The following is a 23,131-nucleotide window of genomic DNA, read 5'->3' on the forward strand; positions in this document are numbered from 1 at the left end:
ATTCCTTCTGCGACAGTGACTATTTCTCGCTCCTGCCGATTGCGTCATTGTTGATTGTACGTATGCTTAATTCATGATGCTTACTAATCCGTTTGTCTGTAGAACCAGTTCCTGTCAGTCCTCAATATATCATCTGCTGCCTCACGTCTGTCTGATCCTATTGACTACTGGCTACGAACTGCGTATAATCTAACAGTCGCAATCGTCCTGTGAGATCCATAACCGCCCGGATCTTACAGGCGCCTCATGTTACTTGACCTATATCCTTTAGAATGCCGTTGCCTGTGAGGACAGATGGTGCTTAGTCTTTCACTGTTTGATCAACATTTGGTCAGCAGATTTTCACATTTGGACCAACTAATACGCAGCGAGGATACGTTGAGATCCTCAAACTCAGAGCGCGCACGTTCATCGAGCAACGATGGTTGTTATTTCGAAAGCTTGGTTCGGAAAATAATATTCTTCCAACTTTTTAACCTGCATTTTGGACCCGGATCAAAAATGTTTAGGCACAATTTATGTGGGCCCACGTGCTGGCACGTTACCATTCGACGTTTAGAATTTAACGAACGTTTTTCCGGCATTTTTCGCCTGCACTCACTGGCGTTTTTACTATGATCAATTAATTTCAACAATCAAACTCCCTCTAGCCAGTTGCGACACCACAACAACACCGGTGACAGCACTTACCTCAGAATTCCCATTGTGCTTCCTTCCAACCCTCCAAACCATGGAGTGTGACGATTTTAGCTGAAATGCTTTTCCGGCTGTTGATTAGATGGCCAATGACCTTTCTCCACCCTGCAGTCAGCTTACTAACGTCTAGTTCGTAGTTAAGAATATATCTACAGTGAGTAATCGAGCAAGCATCTCCGCTTTACCCACCTGCGTTTGTGTGGTATTTGTAGAACGCCGAATATCCACACAGTACACTGACCATTTGGAATAATTCTTTCTTGACATCAGTGGGCAGTTCGCTGTTTGCCCTGCGTTTTGCATGGCTCATGTCACTGTGTTTTGTTGGATACTGGTTGTTGACCAGGCGGCTCTTGGTTTGTTCACCGAACTTAGCAATTAGATTGCAACCGTTTCGTCACAAAATGGCATCATCAGTGCGCCGTTGAGTGGGTGTCACATGTTTGACTGAGTGCGTTTATATAGCACTTGAATGTTATTTGTTAGCAACGTTTGGGTTATTTGTTATTTGGGTCGTAACGTTTTCTGTGGATTTATTGGTCCGTTCATGATTTTCGTTGGATTGCTTTTTGCCGCTCTTCAAGTTGATTGGTCATCCCGTAGCCCTCTTCTCGATTCGCATTGATTCCTGGTCTAATTTTTTCTTTGTCGTAAGTGAGTGGCCGGCTGCGACGACCTTTTCTCCACTGTACTGGCTGGCGCCCTTGCGTCCGTCTGTTAATTTTTTACTTTGGTTTATTGCCCTGATGCCTCCCACAATTCAAGTGATGTGGCCGTTTGGATTAGATGCCCCGCTTCTTCCTCCTCTGGTTGCCTGTTCACTTCAGAAATACGTGGTTTTTGTGTTCTCGTGCTCTCAGCGGTTCACTGTGGCTATTGATAGCTTCTTCGTCGGAGTACCACAATTTCATATATTCCGTGTTCTTTCATCTCGCTTGATGAAATGTGCGAACGACCTTTGTGCACGTAGATAAGAGAAAATCGATCGTATCTTTTTTGAAGCGAGCTGGTGTTTGTGTATTTTAGTGGAGAGCTTACTTACTACCTGTCCTATTTATCCTTCGTCGCAGTCGTTGCATTGAATCCTGTGTATGACACTGTTCTTCATCAGTGGGTCTGATTTCCCCCTTGGTTCTGATAGTGCCCTCCGCAAACCTTTTGCAGGCATGTAAGCTACTGTCGTGTCCTGCTTCTGTGAGAGCCTCACGGTCATTTCGATGATGTTTCTGCCGTATAGGCATGTGACTTGTTTGCTCCCATTTTGTGCCGCCGTGTTAGTCGTGTTTGGCTTTCTAGCTGATCTCCAAATTGAATTTATTAGGTATCCATTTTCCTTGAACAATTTGTGCAGACTTTTTATTCTTGGGCTCTGTTTTACTGCAATGTGTTTTTATCCAACCGAAAAAAGTCCAAATGCAGCTTTTTTGTTACATTTTGGGCAGTTGATATGGTAACTCAGAAGTTAGCCCTTGTGCGTTGCCTTTTTGTGGAATTTGGTTTGCAGTTGTCCGTCTGGTACTCTAGTGATAAGGACGTTCGGAAATGCCAGTTTTCTGTTGTTCTTTTCTTAGAATGTGAATTTAACGCCTTCAAAAACGTCGTTCAATAGTTGTCCTGCACGGTGCAGCTTGTTGGTTTGATTATCGCAAAGATGTCGTCCAGTTAACTGATCCCATCTTTGGAGTTTTTATCGTGAGATAAGGTTAGGTGTAACTTTGCTTCGTGATTCCATCAATAATTGTTAAAATTGGTCATCCCATGTGTACGTCTCCTAGTTGTTCGTGCTGTTCTCCACTGAACTCGAAATGTGTGATCACGGACAGGTGGAGAATTTGGTCCTCTTTCCCCAGCGATTTAGTTGGCATGTCACCGTTCTCCAACTATGTTGTCGCAGTTCCCTAGGCGTAATTTATATTTACAGGCGTAAATAATAAAAGCACCTCAAATGAGAGCATGATTTTATCCTGATAGGTGTTTACGTTCTTCACCCTCCTCGAAAATTGCCCCTTATTTTTGAATGAGCGTAGATTGCAGGTCAGAGGGATTTTGTCTTTTTGTGTAACTTTCGCAGTCCGTAGAAGCAGAGAGTGATTGCATCTCAAGCTCTTCTTTACCACTATTTATTTCTCGTATTCTAATGGAAATCCTGGAGCCTCTTTAATTTATGGTTGATTTTTTGCTAGCTGCTTTCCTTGGACACATTTCAAATGGCAAAACATGGTTACGTCTTTCGGTAGCGCTTTCAACTTGTTGATTTAGTCCGTTTTTTGCATTATCACTGTTAAGCGTCCCTTGTCTGCTGATAGCATCACTATATCTTCAGCCTTCTTGGAATTGGTCGTCGCTTCTTTTTCTTTGTCGGAAAACACTGTAAAGCCTGCTGCGTGTGACGGCCAAAATGACGGTCAGCCAAAGTTGTTGTTGAGCGTTTTCGCTGAGTCCGATAGATTACACCGCCCCTTCCAGGCTAGTTAATATTCTGGGTTTGACGCATCTTCGAATTTTACGTTGAGCCTTTTGAAGAACGTTTTTCCTCAGCTCTTGTGAGTTAATTTTTGGGAGGATTTTTTATTCAGGATGCGTCATGAGTGGTTTTGTACTCTTCGGTTTTACTCAACTTGGAGGGCTTGTTCTCCAGAGGAGCTTCCTTGTTTCTAGCGGTGGATTTAACTCTTCGTTCTATCGTAGAGCTGAGTTGCTTTATAAATTCTGGCCCTATTTTTTTATGAAGGTTCTACGTGCATATTGACTATTCTCCCGCATTTTTTAATGAGGTTGTGGGCGTCTAAAGTCATGAGTTTGACCATTCGTTGGATAGTCTATGGGAATTTTAGTTTCAGTTTTGGACTGGTCTCTTCCGGAACTGTGCTGTGTTTTGGGGTTTCGTCCCCAAATTTGTTTGGTCCTTTTTGATATTTCAATATTTAGCGGATTCATTCTGTCAGCTCATACATACGATTTTGTGTTGCACCGTAGAATCGTAACCTGAATTTAGACTGGGTAGTTTGGTTGCCGCATTTTATGTTTTCCTTTTCTTGTGCATTTTGGTTTGGTTGCCGCTAAATAGTCGGTTTGATGCTTCCTCCGTTGATTTGTTATTCACTGAACTCAGAATGATTTTTTCGACGCTAATTTGTGGAATCGGATTTATGCAGTTGAGTCCCTGTATTCCATGCTTCTCATGCTTACTTCTGTTCCGGTCTTTTGTGAGGTCTGACGTTTTGTATAACTGCAAAACCTTGCTCCCTTTGGTCAATGGACCGGGTAAATTTCCTTATGTTTGTTGCTGTTTTTTCAACAGGACCCACCCCTACAATAATTCAGGTTCTTTCCTGATTCTGCCATGTCAATATGTGGTAGTTTCACCATGTGAATTTGTATCTATCTAGAAAACCCATAAGTGAACACAGTTGTTGTTTGTATGCAGTTGCATTCGATCTGTTCCGGTCGTTATTATTTCCGGCAAAATACAGACCAGTGAAAGCTGTCTACTCATCTGATTTATAACAGAATGTGCGGCAATTTTGGCAAAATACTCTGAGAGGCTCACGGCTAAAATCATCATGCAATACGTTGCAGCCTTTGCATCATTTGGGTCGCCCCACCCCAAGCCCAGAACGCAGAACGCTGCGGTTGTGCTCTGTGAACTGAAGGAAGTTTTGCTGAGCTAGCTCCCGCAGGTATCAGTATTTCCAAAAGCACATAAATGCTCATCATCCGAGGAGGGCCATAAATCTGCCCAACGTTGAAAACGCAGTGATGCAACTGCTGCATGGATGAATCCAAGAAAACCTAAAATTCATGAAATTTCAAGGTCCTCTGTTGTTCCGAAGAATGAATACAAATTTGACATATTTTTAGCGCACCCGAAATTTTTGCTGCCACAACGATCTATCATCAAGAACTTCTAAACTAATGCCGCAAAATGCGACGCTCCACCTTGTGCTAGACTGGCTTGCTTGAACGTACGAGAGCAAAATTCCGACAGTCTCTGTCGTTCTAAATTTGCTAATCGTTTTTCGATAATAACGAAAGTGAATTTCTCACCGGGGAAAAGTTCCAGTGCAGCGTTAACATCTGGCTCTAAGGTTTTGGCTTCCCAACATAGTCAAGCCACCGCCCAATATCTTCTGTGCGCACAGTATAGATGAATAGGAAGACCATTACACTTAGGCCCAGTTGGTTTTTGGTGCATCAGCAACATTGTTCCGAATACGCCAAGACTTTCGGCCTGTTGCAAACCAGTGATCCTTCCACCAGACAACACTCTCAAATTACTTGGTTAAATTAAAGCTCGCTAGTCCTGGCTTGTTGGAACGCACAAAGCATGGCAACTAAATCTCGTTTCCTGACGTGACCGCCGTATCACTGGAAAAATTCTTGTTTTTCACTTTGGTTTCCCAAGAAAATAGTGCAATAATTAAAAAGATATGCGAAAATTTACCGAGAAAAACAAAAAAGTAATCCTTGAGACATGCAGCCTATGGAGGAGCAAAGATCGTATTTTGGAAAACCGTGGAGGTAACGTGTTGATATGACCACATCATAAAACCTTGGGGTATATATCTAGATATTCACCTTGGTATGAAATGCCGTCGAAATACGAGCAGGCATGGCGGTACCATTTCAAACTAAATTCGCGCTTCCCTTGCTGCACCAATTTCCGGAATAGTGTTCAGCATGTTGAACCCGCTTATCCTAATACCATGGCGCAGTTATTTCTGGTTATTTCGGCGAGCGTTTCGTTTATCCCTTCACTGTCATGTCACGTCAGTCTAGGTCAAAAATAGGTTGATCAATCCGAGAATAGGTGCGGAGGCAGTGCCGTCCACAAGAAAGGGAGTCGGACCATGTCTTGTGAGCCACTAATTTATAGGTTTAGGCTGTGCGGGGCTAGAAAGGAAGAATTCACCGCAAAAAATATTAAACACTTATGAGTAAGCTGGAGAAGTCGGCTATATACTGATATGGGCTAAGCACAGACCTCGCTTTTTTATTCGTAACTTTGTTTGAAGCGTGAGGTAGGTATTGTTTTGAGGCAAAGTACGTGGGCTTCGGAAAAACCTCGGATTCTGCCAAATTAAATCTCATCCTCGTCCTACATATTCGATTGTGAAGTCAACACAGTACCTCAGCATCAATGGATGACTCATCCTTGGGGAAAAACCGTTTTAGGGTAAGTATCATCACATACCGACCTACTAACTCTTTCAGGGGATCGGTATTCCACTTTTTCCGCTTTTGAAGTCAAGCACTCGGGCTAGACATCTCATGCATGAAGTTGCCGATATTTGTTGAGAGATTGCTTTACACGACAGTTTCACAGGAAGGCCTTCTATCTAACCATGGTTTCCGGTACTCTTGAGATCTCGAGCATGTGTCCAGATTTCCTATCCTTGGACGGTCAAACAAGGATAGAGACTTGGGCACTATCGTACTCCGTACACTTGAGACTGGGTATGGGTGCAAATAGGAGGCCAAACAAGATTAAATGATGACTTATCAATTAACAAGATCCATAAATTTCGGATATTCACCTGCTGATGTTGCAAGCAGATACTCTGGATATTGCGCTGAGGTGTAATCTGTTGTCCTGAGAAAAAACACGAGCTAACTTAAGGGAGTGCAACAAAGTATTCAACTAAACGGTGGATTTAGTTTTATCGAAAGGGAGTGCTCTTAATCTGTGAGCTTTTGAAACAGGATGATAGGATGTCCGATGATTACCTTTGAACGTCCCGCCTGGATAGACCTTTCTGTTATCAGATGTGCCCTGATGGCCGGCTGAACGTGGGTGACACCCGAATGATTGGTGATGAACAGAAAACTCATGACCTAAAAAATGGGAAGTAGAGACAAACACTGTATTTCATTGTGAACCAGATGGATTTGGATTTGTTTTAAGTCACCCTAATGTATGCGATAGGGCAAGGTTTCCCGGAGCGTGCAGCATGTATCTTGATGAGTGTGTGGAAGCCTATCGGCATACCATCGTTGAAAGCGACTGGCCAGCTCAGTACAGAATAAGAAGAGACTAACTCGCGTGTTCAGGTGCTACTGAGATGAAGAGACGAGAAGTTAGAAAGGGTGAAAATAAACAAACGGGAATGATTGCATCAAATGGAATAGAAAAAAATAAAGTATGGGCGACTGGTGAGGGAAAAAGCATGAGTTAGTTTGAGATCATTCCGAACGTACTTAGTTTGGATTTCCACAAACGAAATTCTGCTGGCGTACCTGTTTCTTGGAAAAGGGCTTGACATACCCCTTACAATTTATATCAATACCCCGGTCCTGGTGTGATCTTGTGCAGCCGGAGACAGTGCACACCGCAGCCAAGTTTTTGTCAACGTGTAGCGGAGGGTTCGTCAGGCTTCATACTTTATCCCGTCCTCAGAAGTTCCTCTTAGTGAATCACAATTCAGGCCGAAGATGCTGGTTATCTACCTCCCTAAATAGTGGAGAGAAACCAGCGCTACCGTGAGGGCTATATACTCCAAGTCCTGTCCACAGCTAGCCAAAACACAGACATTAAAGGCTTCAGCACTCAGTTATTTCTCAGAAGATCGGTCTCCTCAGTTTCACATAGCCATTCTTTGATCAAGATGAAAATATCGTTTCATCCTCCGACGCCATAGTCTTGACTATTTCTACCGCTGATGATTACGAGAACAAACATGATGAGAATATGCAGAAGAGCCAAGGGGCCAAAACCTGGTAGGCCTCATTCCCAAATTGCCGTTCTCAGAGTGGTTTTCCCCACTCAAATCATTCCCTCCTTAAGCATCACAACACACGTAGGTTTGTTGTCTGTGCACATCGCTCTGCAGTTTCTTGGTTCCATCCTGTTCCCAACTGGCTGAAAACAGAATAGAATAGAATAGAACAGAATAGAATAGAATAGAATAGAATATGTGAGTCTTGACGGTGAAAGTTTACGTATACGCAGTTGGATACTCGGGGTCGAGAGGTTCGCCAAGCTCCCCGGGTCGGGTTTGGTCCTTTCATCCAACAGCTTCCGCTAAAGCGAAAGGCACAAGCCTAAATGTGTAGCGCTACTCTTCAAGTTCTCAGCAAGTGGCAGTAATTTGCCAGACCGTTGACCCATTTAAAAAGTATCTAAAAGTACATTAAACTGGATACTAGATGTGGCGTGGGCCACCGCCGGATGGAAGTAATTCCATGCCCAAACTGCCAGAAATGAGTGCCCGCTCCGGAGTTGAAAACCTTTCCAGCATGTCCCCGTCGTGTGCTAGTTAACAGTGAAAACGGTGTCCATTAGCCGCACAATGCTCTTAGGCGCAAAACCAGTTGGCGAATCCGTGTTCAAACTACGCGTAAGTTAAGTAGACTTGAGTTCGTCAAAATCGATGACCAAAAACTAAATGGAGGTTTTGAAGATACTTCGGAAAATGCATGCTCTGTGCACGAATCTGGACTATTTTTCCTCTTTCTCTCAAGCCTTGTACTTCTGTCTCTTCCTGATAAGTCCTGGCCTTGAAACTCTACAGCATTTGATTCGATACTCTCGGCTTTGAAGGTCACGCTCCCCGGCATTGTCTACGAATGTGATCCCATGGCCTGGCACCTGAGACTTCTGTAAGCTGTGTGAAATATGCTTAACACCGGTCTACTGTAGGGTTTGGGTTTTGTTGGGCCTATTAACTGGAGGTGTAGGGCCCGAAAAAAGCACGTCTGTGGGATCTACTGGTCGAGATCATACGATTTCCGACGACAAATTATTCTCGCATCCGTCACCCAAGAAGTAAGTTTTGGATTCAGTTGGCGCTTTGATTTTTAGTGGTGATCGATCATCGTGGGACGCGCATTCGTTTTTCAAGGTCCCGAAAAGTATCAAAGAAGTACGTCCTCCGTTTTTTGCACTTGTACGTGGAAGAGTGGAAGATTCGTAACTATGTGGTCATATTTGGGTATCGTGTACATAACGATTACACGAGTACAAAATGGTCGTCCCTGTGTTCAGTGCTGTGGTTGGCACCAATATTCACGAAGGTTATCACCCGCTAAAAATATCACGCTTATCGTAAACGATCATAACAATAGGGCAAGTTGGCATTGTTCTTAAGTATTGGCAACTCGTGTGCGTTCGCTGATTGGTGATCAGAAGGCCCTCGAACTGTTCGCACGGATTGGCAATTGCCAAAGTTTCGTCATCATTTCGCCCACCCACCCACCCAACCGCGGGCTGATGCTTTCTCCTCGTTTACTGACGAAATTCGCAAGTTACCCCCTCCCCCAGGCCCAACGAACAACTCTTTGAACAACGACCTTTTCTGAATATCAGAAAAGACATTGGCACTGCTGGAATTTCAGGAAAGTCTTCCGGCCGGGTCGGAAAATAACTTGGTCCCAAAAATCGTCAGACGTCAAGTGAAAGGGGTTGCTTGTCGACCGTGAAGCTTGATGGACTCGTAGGGCTAAGGTAATGGAGGAGGCTCAGGAAGCCGGGAATGCCCGAAGATGATTTCAGTTGATCCTTATGTCAGGACCCCGGAAACCAACCGGGAGTGAAACCATCAAGGATCAAACTCGTGTGACTCAACAAAGAGCAATGCCCTGACTGATGGCCCGAATACTTCGAACAACAATTCTGGTAGCCACCCCGTGCCACTCATTTGCATAGCCCTGGACAGAACCATCTTGAAGAGACCGGCCCCTACCGCAGTGTGACGGTTGGCGTACCTCGGCGACCCATTGGGCTATAATGGTGTCCGCGTGACACTCGCATAGTCTCTCATACTAGGTTGGTCAAAGGCTAGAAGTCTGCCGAACACAGTATCCTGGTCCTTCTTGTTGAGGGTTGCAACATGAATGGCTACTTGTCTCGTAAAAATGGTAGTATACTTACATTCCCAGCCGAACGCCGCTGCCTTTCAGTCAAGTTTTTGAGCCAAAGGCTTTGGTTGAGGACCCTAATCGTCCTCCCATCTAGTCGTGGGTGCTCTGGCAATATCCCAGTTCACTTACAACCATGAACGGCAGCGAAACATCAGTGTTGATCACTAATGTCATGCTGTCTATGATGATGGTGATAATACGGCCTCCGAGTTTTATAACATTATCTTCTCTTAACCGTCTGGATGATTCCCACCTGCATTGTTCAGAGATTTGGCTGAAGTTCTTAGTCAGCGCTTATCTGATCTGTTAGCGTGCATTTGGGAAAAGGAGGCTGTCCGAGACAACTGGGTGCTAATGCACTTTTTCAAAAAGGGGCTCGATGTGGTAACCACAAGAGAATCAAGTTACTCAACCTCATAGCGAGCCCTTTGGTTTCACTTGTGCTTCGTCGCCTTGTGGTGGCTATTGAACACTGACTCGAGAGCAACAAGCGGGACTCTGGCCTGGTCGGAGTTGCGTTGACCAGATCTGCACACTCCGCAGGTGCTAGAACGATACAAACGACCTACAATTTCGGTATTTATTGATTTCCAATGCCCATTCGTTTCTGCTGACCGATCTGTTCTTTTTAACACACTTGCCCAGTAAGAAGTGCCACAGAAGTTTGTTTCCTCTAACTTCAGTGCGTGTTAGAGTACACGAATAGCTCCCGGTCTTCTGTACACAGCGGTGTCCGTCAGGGCTATCCACTCTTCATTCCAATTTAATTTTGTGATCGACGAGGTAATGAGACGAACGCTGGAAAGTCTTCAAAACCCTGGTGTCCAAATGTCTGTTGATGAGAATGTTGTCGATCTGGAATGTGCAGATGTTATCGTACTGATCTTCGAAGAGAATGCGCAGGTGTTTTTGGATGAAATGACCAAAACTATCCTGGAAGGCTAACCGCACCAACAGTTCACGAACTTATCGCAGTCTCGGTTCTTTGAGGTGCGTGTGTTGGTTTCATCATACAGACTTTTATCAGAGCTAATGCAACTACGGAAGCATGTGGGGTCTGAGGTCAGAGTTTTCATTTTGAAGATACAAGGTGCATGACGAAAGTTGGTATGATGGTGGTTATTTTATCCAATAGTGCTTGTCTCCGTGATTATTTTCGTCCTCAAAGATTAGGGCTATGTCGTCTACGTACTACAGGTCGATAAGGTTCTCATCAGCAACGATTCGGACACCGGGGTTATGAAAGTCCAGCTTTCACCTGGTTGTTTCAGGAACGATGAGTTTGGACGAATAATCAAAGTGAACATCCCTTTTTTGTAGGAGAGCTTTTAAAGAGCTTCGCATACATTTACACGTCCGGAATCATTTGAATAAAAGTACCGGATTAAGTTCATAACCTTCCGGGACACCACCTTTTGAGCAAGCGTAGTCTGTTAGCACTGACCGACTGACGGAATCGGACGCACCTTTACAGTCAAGGAAAACCGATTTTTGGGTCGTCTGTACATATGACGTCACTAACCGGATTGAGTGTAGTCTGATGAACGCAGCTTCTAGCCCGTCGAAATCCCACTTGACACTCACAAGTCAAGGTTTTGCGTGCCACAGTAAGATGACAAACAATCAATGAAGAAAAATCAGTGACAAAATTGTCTCTTTGTCCCAGATAGAGGTTAATAGGTTAGGCAGGCAGTGATTAAGGAATTCATTGCCGTTCTTGAGCAGAGCAGGTGGAATTTTGTCGGCACAAGAAGCGCGATAGCGCATGACTACTAATACAGTTTCGCACACACCTGAAGTTGAAGGGGGCTCCATATTCACGGTTCTGTCAGAGGCCAATAGCTCGGATTGGAAGTAACAGGTGGCTGACTGAATCGTTCGAAGTGTTGTGTTCAACGGCCGAGACGTCTTTTTTGTCGCATATCAGATAGCTTATGTGATTCTTGGCCAGTAGGCTTCATGTGATTTGTCGAACGAATCAGATGGAGCACTCTGTCTATATTTCTAGAATTCTGATTTTTTCCATTAGGCCTTTCGGATTCACCAAGTTCCACGGTCTATGTGGACATTGGGTTTTACCTGGCTTCGAAAGATGCATCAAGTTGGGTTGTGGTTGCGACCAGGGCTTTCAGCAAGTCTAACGTCCCATGAGTATTCCAATGTTTGGATGAGTGTGACTGGGCTGTATCGCAGACAGAAATTCCGGTAATTAATAGTGCTTTGGGTATCTGTTTTCAGCGGCTTGACCTCTGCTTCTCGACTTCCCCCCATCTAGGCTTGGGTAACTTGGCAGTATCCCACCCTTCGTGCTTCTTTCGGGTAGCATGACAGCTAGGCACCGGAAGGGTGTTACAGCTGAACGATTATTTATTATTTTAACCCCTTCGTTACCGGAGTTGGACATTCGGAAGTGGAGTGAAATCGAGGGACAGTTAGTCTAATTACATTAATGGCTTTCTAGATTCTTGTTTCTAACAGACAACGTACACCAACGCAGTAGGAATCTATCGTACTAGCGGGAACTGCTTGTTTTCCTGCTTGCTTTAATGTCCAGACATTAAGTGGATTGGTCTTCGGAGTTTCGGCGTGTTTTTGGGTGTTACCAGAGGCGGACCCGCTTAAGCTGCAGCTGAACGAACAGAGTGGTCATCCTTAATACTGATGGAGTAGGACGAAAAGGATGTATGTGAGCGTAAGAAGGGAGGCGTTAGCAGTATCGTGCCGTACTGTATGTTGCAACCGGACTGGTAATACCACGTGACAGCTGATGTGGCATCAAAATATTCCCGGTTGTGCCGTCCATAGTTGTACGCGGGCTGGGATAAAAAATCGCCCAGTTGTAACACCCTTCTTGTGCCTAACTGCCATGCTACCTGAAGAAAGCACGAGGGCTGGGATACTGCCAGGTTGCCCAAGCCTGGACAGGGGAAGTCGAGAGGCAGAGGTTCGAATCACGGACCTTCCGGTCAGTAAGTTGGCGCTCTAACCACCTGAGCCATCTCGCGGGCTGGGATACTGTCAGAGTACCCACATTCAGACAGTAAGACGACTGGTGTCCCTAACTGCAACTTTCGTTTTGAGCTGATCTCACCCGACCTAAAGTTGTTACCTTTTGAGGGTCGGGCTTATGCGCTGCAGTAATACTGCAAGTCATACTGGCTGAAACTCAGTTTATGAAGGTTGAATCATGCCAGGAAGGTCAACGGGGAGCAGCCCGACGAAGAACAGCGAGTAATCGTATTACGAGGTAATGTCGTACTGTCCTCTGCGATAGGAGTGTGAAGGCAGTAAGGCTTTTCCCCCAGGTGATCACCATGTCCGTGTTTTTGGAAGTAGCGATGCTGCCTTCTCCCGAGGAAGGATGGGTTAGAAAAGCTCGGTCCCGAAAACCCCACACTCCGATCGCCCAACGGCTGACCGTGACCGCCGGCACATCATCCAATCGGTTGAAATGCTTTTCAAACCAAAGAGGCTGGTGCTGTTCAAAAGGCTCTCGTTGTGTGCTCTTGTTGTGAGACAGTAGTGCCTTACTCCTTGTGCCCCTGCAGCCAGTTGGGTGAGACTATTGAGTCATTGGCTCCGGGAATGGCCCCCAAAGAAACCCTAACAACCGCTGCCTCATGGTTCGGGCATTTGAGTCAGAGGCTAGGGGTAGGGTCCCCCCAAAAAAAGCCCTACATCCTCCCACTACATTATGGTTCAGACTTTTAAGTCAAGGCTTAACCAAACTCCCTTCGGCTTGGGCAACCGGGAAGTATCACTCGCCCTTGCAGCTTACACTTGCTGACCTTGCCCTACAACCCCTCCCCACCCATCTACCACTCCACCAGCAATTGTTCCGTGTCCAAACTTTCGCCCAGAAAAATAAGCCAAAGTTATCACTTACCGCAAAAGTTCTGATCCACGTTGCGGCATGTCTTGCTGGAACCTTGCTTTCCCCATCTGTCGATGTATATTGTCTCTGAAACACGCATACAAGACCCTGCTTCGATCGCGCACTTTAGGATGGGCTCAGATGTTCCACATTTCACCCTTTGGGTATCAGATGATCCTGACACAATGACTCGTGTTGTCTACGCTGTGGGAGCTGAACTCAGTCACATGGCTGAATGCGCCTTACTGGACTGGATCCCAGTAAACAGTCATCTTCGATTCTGGCACAAACAGAATGCCACTCCAGTGGAGCTCCTCGATCGCGATTCCATTTTCACCAAAAGGGTGCAAGAACGTCATGCGAAACCATTGTGGCATCAGCCCGGTATCCGTCGCGTCTAAGGTGCTCTCTGGCATTATTTTGCGCAAATCGATGAGTTATCGGAAAAGACAGATTCGTGAGAATCAAGCTGGGTTTCGCCCTGATCGAGGATGCATCAACCATATTTTTACATTGTGACAAATTCTCGAACAGCGGCAGTCCTTCGGACGTCCCAGGTTGGTCGTTTTTTTAATGGAAAGCCGCTTTTGATCTTGGTCGTCAGAAACTTTGATTGTCGCCCCCAAAGGTGTCGCTTCCGAATATCTGTCTCTTATGAGAGCGCTGTATGCGAACTCCTGTGGACGCGGGCGAATATACCGGAACTTTCACCCGAGTGCACCACGTCCAGTGGTGTAAGACAAGGCTGTCCTATTTCACCTTTCCATTTCGACTTTGTTATTGATATGTTGCCTAAAATTTCTGTCTGCCTCCGAAACCTCAGGAGTGGAGGTACTCCCGGAACGTTCCAGCACAGATATTGAGTATACTGACCGTATTAATTTCCTTGGTTCAGGTCCTTCAAAGATGCAAATCATTTTAAACAACCTAACAGGCTCTGCCTCATGGTTTGTCATGCGCTTCACACCTGCAGAATGTAAATTGCTGCTACAAGTCTGGGCGCGATCAAACCCAAATCTCATGCTTACAGACAAGCCAGTCGACGTCGTAGATAAATTTCTCCGCCTCAGTTGTTGTATGAGTGCCGGTGGACAGGTTGAAGAAGGCTAGGGCGATACCTATGGCGCCGATGTGACATCAGTTTGCCTGTCAATAGCATAATTTACACTGAGTCGGTGCGATTCGTACTGCTTTATGGACCAGACACAAGGCTTCTACGCACAGAGGCATACGAAAAATTTCAGCGTTTGACCGTCATTATCTTCAGAGCATTGGTCGGGTATGGTGGACCCTAGGATTAGGAATGCTGAAGTACGCCAGATGGTCCCAGGAAGGAAAAACTCCCGCGATTGATGAATTTCGCTTCATAGGTTCATCATCATCATCACAGTCAGCTGTAGTAACCGCGTACTTGTCGTGCAGTGGTTGTGGGACATGTACTCCGCATGCCAGAAGATTGACTACCTCGCGGAGCTCGTTTCGTCAAGCCCTGTACAGAGTGGAGGTGACCGATTGGTTGACAACAATACAGAAATGGCCCAATTGCGCTCATGGATCAAAACTATCACCTTTGATTTGTAGCTACACAATTTCCGAACTAACTGAATATGCAATTACCTCCAAGGCTTGGGTGTATGCCCCAAGCTCCACGTTCTGGTTGTCAAAACTGTAGCAGCTGGAACCATTGTGGATGTGGTGCGTGGTTTATAGCTTATAAATTGATTGATTGACAGAACCACGACAAATGATAACGTGAAACATTAGACGACAAAGTCCGCACCTTGCAGAAATGCTTGATTCGGTCTTGCCGTGAGTTTGTTGACTAAGTTGGTCTAATAACTGTTCTGAAAATGGCTCCATCGCTAGCGTGCAGTTTCTAATGGCGCCACAATGTTACTGAGGTGACACTTCTGGTCGATTGGACCAACAACAGACTCCTTGACAAAAACAGGATAATATTCCCTGCTTGGTCATAAGGACAAGCAATAGTGTACTAACTGGCTAATGGTATAGTCTAACCCGTGTCTTCTTCGGCCATGTGAACTATATCATTGAGCAAAGTTCGACATTCGGAGTATCTTAATGAGGTGTATTCTCAAGCATGAGTGCATCACCCCTCCGTTGTCCACAGTGAATTCATGCACTTAGGTACCAGGGTCAATATGCTGCTTACGTAAGCTGCTACCTGTCACAACAATTTCCCAGAATTCATCCGGTTGTTTGATCAGTCAACCCCTTGAACTAGTACAAATTGATTCAATGTGATCGTATCAGCCATACTTATGGCAAAGACATCTGGACGGACGGATGCGGAAATAGCACACTACCAGGTTCCGAAAATTGTCAGTTGGGGATGGTTAGTTTCGACGGTGTGCCATATTGAATCATCACCACCATCACCATTAACAGCAATATGCCAGTATTACGTACTGTTACTTATCTGCCATATCTGATTGGAGGTCGGATTGTTTTAAATTTCTGGGATGATTGGCTGGCCTTATGAAGTCATTGACACAACATACATATAATCGACACAGACGGGCACTTTCGCTTTTACTTTGGGCCGACGCGTCGCCAGTGTGCCGGCGGATTGACCTGTCACTTGGAAGATCTGGATACGGGCGTTAAAATGGGTGATGTTGTCTCAATGTGTGAGCAAAACTCGCCGAGGTTACACAACCGGTCGAGGTGGGACGGATAGTGATATCATGACGATTGAACTTGTCAGGCAGATCCGGCTTGGACGGTTTCGTTTAACCATGGCTCTCGAGGAGAGTGAGCAGTGAACTGAGATAAGCATGGTTGTGATTTGATCTACTGGTGGGCCGCCACAATCGCAAACTGCTGCTAAGGAATGGAGGTGCAGATTAGCCACACATTCTGAGCTTGCCTGGATGTCGCGTTCGGCAGATTTGTGCGGGACGTTTTGTCGGCCAGATGAAACCAGTTCAACCGATAACTTTCACGCAACCGATCTGCGCACATCGGGGCGAGATAGCTTAATGGTTAAAGTGCGGATTTACTAACCGGAAGGTCCGTGATTCGAACCCGACCTTTGCCTCTCGACTTCCCCTGTCCAGGCTTGGGCAGCCTGGCAGTATCCCACCCCTCGTGCTTCCTTCTGGTGGCATGGCAGTTAGACACCGAAAAGATGCTACAGCTGAAGGTTTTTTTGTGACTGCGCACATCACTGGTGGCTGTGAGAGGATGAAGGTGCAAGACGGGTCAGGTGGTTCGGATTTACTAACCGGAAGGTCCGTGATTCGAAACCGACCTTTGCCTCTCGACTTCCCCTGTCCAGGCTTGGGAAACCTGGCAGTATTCCAGCCTTCGTGTTTCCTTCGGCTAGCATGGCAGCTAGGCACCGGAAGGGCGTTGCAGCCAAACGATTCGACTCGTGAGAGGATGAATTTTAGTGGGAAGTGGGAATTTTCGTTAGTTGACTTGGAGCAACATCAGACAAGAGGCTCGTCACACTGAGATTCTTGGTCGTTGATATGGGCGGCCCAAAGTGCTAAAGGGACCAACTAGTAATTCTGTTGAAGTTCTGGTTAGAACGGAGTATATTGTCCTTGCGATTAAATGCAGACCGATATACGTTCATAGATATCCAAACGACTCAGGGGAATCGAATCCGCCATGCTTGTCAACTTTGAGCCCAAACATAGGGGGATCGATGCTGCCAATGCATATAGATATAGCTTAATTCTAGTACAGTGTAAAAGGCTTTCAAGCCACCTGGTTAGTGCTACCATCTTGGTAGTTTCCCACAGTGTTTTTGAAGTATGCACTCCCGTCTTTTACGGACAGTTACCGAAATTTTGTATTCATGGGGTAAGGTAACAGAAAGAAGTCGCATAACCATCGCTGGTTGTGGTAAACTTTACGTTAAAATGGGTCAAATTAAACAAGCAAAGTGATGGGTGAATTGGCTGTGAATTCGCCAAGTAGAATCCCATTTCTGAGTGCTTAGCCGAGAGAATCAAGCCATCGTATTCTTGTTTTTCGATTTGTAACTGAGTGATTAAACTAAGATGATATCTTTACTTCTGATGCTGAGTTTTAATCGGTCCTTCAACGTTGTTCCATTCCTACTCGCCACCGAACTCGCGCGGTTAGTCTGGAGGATTATTATTTAGCTTCCTTCGTTTCGGCTCTCAGCTTCAACACTCAGAGGTTTTTCGGACAAGTTTTTCCTGTTTATGAACCACCAATGGTTCTTTCTGTGCACATCATGCATAAATTTCGAAATAAAAGAATTGTCTTCAGGTTGCTGTGTTTTCCTGTGTTGCGGTGGCAACCATGATGCTCACGTGACTTGCGATAGTCAATCAAACATTGTTCATTTTACCACTGTTTTCGATTATTCCCACGATTCATGTCACATACAGTGAGCCGGAAAAATTATTACACAGCTGCTCACTATTTGTTCACTGTTTAGACACCTGAAAAAAACGGAACTGTACTTTCTTACTTTCGGAGTCCGCATACGAGGTTGGGGTGACCGGATGGTCTGTGATCAGCTCTAAATTCAACACACTTTTTTTTGAATGAAACTCATCACAAGCATTGGAGTTGTCCCGTCTGAGCAATGGAATAGTCAGGATTTCACGTTCTGCTTCAGTGGTTTCAAATATTTCCTGTGATCAATTTTTCAGCTACGGTTGGTTCGCTACGCTCACAATCCACCACTCAACGGAATGCCCCTTACTTTTAGCGTAATACACTCAAACAAATTTGGTTTTCCGAGAGGCTTACCTGGAACCCAGCGGAATCTGTCGTTTGTGGGGTTCCAGACCTCCTCAAACAAATTTGGTTTTCCGAGAGGCTTACCTGGAACCCAGCTGAATCTGTCGTTTGTGGTGTTTCCAGACCTCCTCGTTTTGTTTCCTTGGTGGTAGACTTGCCGATTTGTTATTCTGTTGCATTGTGTGTTCTCAGCATTTGACACATTTGACATCTATCGACATTATGGTTTTGTAAAAACAAACGGGTTTATTCGTCACCAAGATTGCTCAGAGTCATATCCAGACTTGGGACTTAGTTAATGCTCACCCTGCCTTCGAATTTTGCCACGACGCAGTAGACAGTAACAACGATATCTGTTTAGTTTCGGAAGATGACTCGTAGGTGTAACATGCCGTGTCAAAGAAAAAGTCTGCTTTTAATCCACATTCATTCTTTCGTCCAATAATGTCATTACAAGCCATCTGTTCCCTATCGTTCTTTCAACTTCGACCAAGACGGATGATACTGTACACGACTGTCAACAGACAAATCCTTTGGAGGCAACGCCAACAGCTGCACAACAGGAAATAAAAAGCGCCAGATTGACCACAACCACTATATCTTCGGACCGGTCTGCGCCTTCCAAGGTTGACACGGGAGCCGCCACCCAGAGACAAGAACTTCACAAGGCCGCTTCTGATGCGCCAGTTTTTGATATGAATCGTGTCGATTTTGATCTCCCACCACTAGATGATGCTGCCACCGGAGGAATAGAGCAGCATCAACTTCCAACTTTCAATGAGTTTCACGCTATGCTTTCCGAAGGCAGTGGAGCTGCAGCTTCTAACGGCGGTGGAACGGAACAAAAAACAAACAAAGGTGAGTTGATTCATACTTGGGGTGTTGTTTTAAATGAAGTCCGCGCAATAACGCACAAATAGTTTTGCTGGTCTGTGGGTCCTGCGTAACCTTTGATACGTCCAAACAAGGCTTCAATAAATTTGATCGATGATGCGTTCCGCGATGCGTGGCATTACAAGGAAACATCCTCATCCAGAAGGGACAACTTTAGCTTCTCAGAATGTCTCGATTTGCAACCGCGCTTGGGGAAGCACGTTCTGGTTTCTAAACTGACTGACGTGCTCGGCACAACGGATATGTTTTATACCAGTGGAGGAAATTCTTCTCTGAAGCAGAATGACAGCGTTTTGGAGTGTATGGTATGAGTAGTTTCTCAAATCCCTACCATGTTAGTGAAAAAAGATGGATGAAAATGAAGCACAGTGACCTGCTTGATTAAGTAGATGTGTTCACAAGGCTAAGGTCGTCGATCATGTGACCGATAAATTAGCTTTTGTAGGTACAGTATTCGCCAAAGACTTTTTGCAATGCAACATAAAGACTCAATTGTCTAGATGCAAGAGCTCAAGACAGTTCAGGGTTTACTGTTCGAGCCCTTGAACGTCCCGCTGTTATTTGATTACTCCTCATCAGGCTTGGCTGTTCTGGTTACCTTCGTGTCTCTGTGTTGCAGCTACGCGTCGGAGAAATGTTACAGATGAACATCATAGCAATGATTGACATCATCGGCTTCTATTTTAGATTTTCATCAGTTTTCGTGTATCCATACTTCATAGGAACGGACAAACCCAGTCGTACCAGTCAGTCGACTATCTCACAGTCCAGGCAAGGGAAGGGCGACAAGCCACATCATGGTGTGCACTCTTCGTCCGAATCTACCGGCGAACGGAGATCGAAGCCACAGGCCACTCGTGGAAATAATCTGGCACGTGGTGAAAGCCAAACGTCAGTAGAAAATGAACACGTGGGAAGTTTGGCTCCAGACGACTTAGCGGAGAAATCACCCACGGAACAGGACTCCTCCTTTAACGTGCATGATGGGGATGGTGTTCACATGCCTTCTGGACAGGGTCGTGTCTCGTTCTCCGATCCAGAAACCGACCGAGCTGAGTCAGCACGATCCAATAGTGTCGACGGTGTCAAACCGTCCGTTTCTAATGACGCCCCATCAGAACCGAAGTCAACCGATTTGCGGTCAGCGATACCCGTCACACTCAGGAGGAACGTCGCAGCAGTTTCTTGCGGTGCGAAGCTCCTTGATTCCAGTAAAGCTATCAAAAATGCGGAGTCTATCCTCAACGGGAATAACGATGAGTACATGAATGTCCCATGTAGCGCAGAGAAATGGTAAGGTTCACCTAGGATCGAATGAATTCTATAATTGACTTTAATACAAGTTCGCAGTGTTCTAGGGTCTAGGTTTGATTGTGCAACTTGGTGTTTTTCCGCGTTTTGTAATGTTCCTTCGTTCTTTGTCGAGGCGACCAGACCTGATTTGGTTACTACCACTTCAAAGTCACCTGATGTAACCAGTTCTTGAAGGCACGGCGCAGTTATTAATTAGTCCAACTGCCCAGCTACGGCTTGTTCGTATTTGGACGCTAGGTTCTCGTTTGGTGAGGCTTGTCAAGACGTTGAGAAGTCTATTTATTTCGTTGCTGATCGAAGCTGTAGGCATCCTGGAGCTATAGATAGCTCAGTAGGCAAGGTTCGAACTTTCTGACCGAAAGGATTATCGTTCGAACCCAATTTCTGCGTCCCGATCGCGCCCGTCTCTGCTTGGACAACCTGAAGTATCTCAGCCGTCTTCTTTCCTCCTGATGGCATGATAGCTGGGCACCAGGAGGGTGGTCATCACCGTCATCATCCTCATCATCGACAGCATGGCATCAGTGTTCAACACGGATGCTTCGCTGCCGTAGGAGGGTGGTAAAGCTGAACGATTTGTAGGCATCTTGATACAACACTGCCTGTATGTTACGCATCTTGTTCTTAGTAGTTTTCTCTAGGGATGTAAGGCCTTTTCATTGTTTTCCTTTCAGTTCCTATAATCAGGCGTTCTCCCCGGTTTTTGACAATTAAACCGCTGTAATTACTATTGTCGATGGTATAATGATCAGTGATCGCTTAAAAATATATATGAACCTCATGAGTACTCTAACTATCCATGGCACAGCTTTGGATGACCGCATAGTGTGTGTCAAAACGATGGTTCTCTAACCACTTCATGTTTTAGGGCTGCTGACCTGGAATTTACATGTATCGAAATCACCGCCTGGCTTTTAGATTGCTTATATCTGGCATAGGGCGGCCTGACACGTCCACGGCACACATGCATAGTTGCTAATTACCGAAAGGCCTTAGATCGGTCATTTGTAACGCCTTTTTGGTTCCTAGCTGCCACGACGTCCGAAAGAAGTACGAGAGCTAAAGTACTGCCAGGTCGCCCAAGCATAGCCAGGAGCGATCGAGATGCCGGGGTTGGGTTCGCACCAAGGATCTCCCGGTCAGTAAGTTCGCGCCTTAACCACCGAGCTATCCTGAGCCCATAAATTGTGTCGAATTTTAAAGTTGCCGGAGTCGTCCTCTTTTTTAATGGGAAGTACATGTTAGAGACGCTATCTTTTGAAGCAATTGCGATTTCATTTGGTTTATGGATTGACAGTATCCTATGACTTCTCTTCCCTCCGTAGGTTTGTCATCGAAGTCTGTGAACCAGTTCAGCTGCGTGTGATTGAAATGGCCAACTATGAATTGTTCTCCTCGCGCGTCAAGAGTTTCCGAGTTCTGGTCAGTGATCGGTAAGTATTTGACAGTTTTCATTTTGCGCAATTACCCATTACACATAAGTTCTAGGCTTCTTATCTTCAAACGTGTGCCGTGTTTTCAAGGGATGTGTATCTCATTTCCTTATCAAGGTGCCTTTACGACGGATAGCATTAGCCCTCCACGAGAGAAATCCATAAAGAGGGGTCACTCCTCTGAGGCCAATCACTGCAAATGACACTGACAGATATAACTATATCACACAGACGGTGTCGATCCTGTTTAAAAGCTATTGCCTTCACTGCGTAGTTCTCTCGTCCCCTACCATATCAGACAAACAGAACAATTTTACGTCAATGAACTGTTTGGACCATCATTTCCGACCCGTGGTTGCCATCCCCTTGCTCTCCGAAGTCTCGGTGAACGAACCTGTAGTAGCCGGAAACAGTGTACTTCGGTACACACGTTGTAGCTGAATAACCGAAATGAGCGTCTTGCGTATTTCTCTGTGTTCCGCATCACCTATGGTTTGCTATGTTTATCCCTATTCCCTGAATAGCTCAATACCCGCGTGGCGATCTCTCTTGAGCTTTATAGTGCTAAGGTCGAATAATCCCCCAACATGCCTGAGTCGACTCGACTCACAGCTGATTTGGTTTCTTCCAAGATGCAGCGCTATTTCCTACACGGTAAACTTGATGGGAATTCTTGGGGGCGAGATGGACCAAGTGGTTAGAGCGCGAATTTACTGACCGGAAGGTCCATGGTTCGAACCCGAGTTCTGCCTCTCGACTTTCCCTGTTTCTAGGCTTGGGCAATCTGGTAGTATCCCAACCCTCGTGCTTCAATCTGGTGGCAGGGCAACTAGGCACCGAAAGGGTGTTACAGCTGAACGATTTTTTTTACTCTTTCATGGGAATTAGCATTTGAAAAAGTGATATGTACTAGAGAAGTCGAAGATTAAGCTCAAGAAATTAAGGAGTCCACACCGTACCTCAAAATCAAAACACTTAAAACTGAAGCGTTAACCTAAAGGACTGAGGGCGCGAGCTCTTTCCATCAGCTAACAATTCAATAGTATTTTCTCGTCCGACATGTTGGGCGTCTCTTGGTCTATTGGTCTTGGTACGCTTTGTTTCCCACCACAACATTTCTATCTGCGAAGCGACTGTTGCGGATTTTGAGGTATTATGTCCCTTGATCCCATTAGCATGATGCTGCAAAACTACAAAATTTGCTAACTATCCACATCTCGATTTCATTTGATCATCTCAGATTCCGCAAATCATAGATTTATGTGCACAAATTATACCCAAACATGGTCGTTGGGATCGCGATCACTCGTGA

At 45.5% G+C, this 23,131-nt stretch overlaps 1 protein-coding gene across 1 annotated transcript in view; it reads left to right on the plus strand.

Moving 5' to 3' along the window:
• Positions 1 to 294: 294 nt before the first annotated feature.
• T265_06947 (hypothetical protein) overlaps positions 295 to 23,131 on the plus strand; it is a gene marked incomplete at both ends in the record, with an annotated part of 80,968 nt that continues 58,131 nt past the window's right edge. The window contains 7 exons of the mRNA XM_009172350.1: positions 295 to 520; positions 8,208 to 8,295; positions 8,336 to 8,461; positions 8,498 to 8,558; positions 18,673 to 19,036; positions 19,795 to 20,365; positions 21,712 to 21,819. Of these exons, the coding sequence (XP_009170614.1) occupies positions 295 to 520; positions 8,208 to 8,295; positions 8,336 to 8,461; positions 8,498 to 8,558; positions 18,673 to 19,036; positions 19,795 to 20,365; positions 21,712 to 21,819 (1,544 nt within the window). The remainder of the gene's footprint in view (positions 521 to 8,207; positions 8,296 to 8,335; positions 8,462 to 8,497; positions 8,559 to 18,672; positions 19,037 to 19,794; positions 20,366 to 21,711; positions 21,820 to 23,131) is intronic.

This window comes from Opisthorchis viverrini, assembly GCF_000715545.1.
Source record: "Opisthorchis viverrini unplaced genomic scaffold opera_v5_152, whole genome shotgun sequence".
NCBI classification, from domain to species: Eukaryota; Metazoa; Platyhelminthes; class Trematoda; order Opisthorchiida; family Opisthorchiidae; genus Opisthorchis; species Opisthorchis viverrini.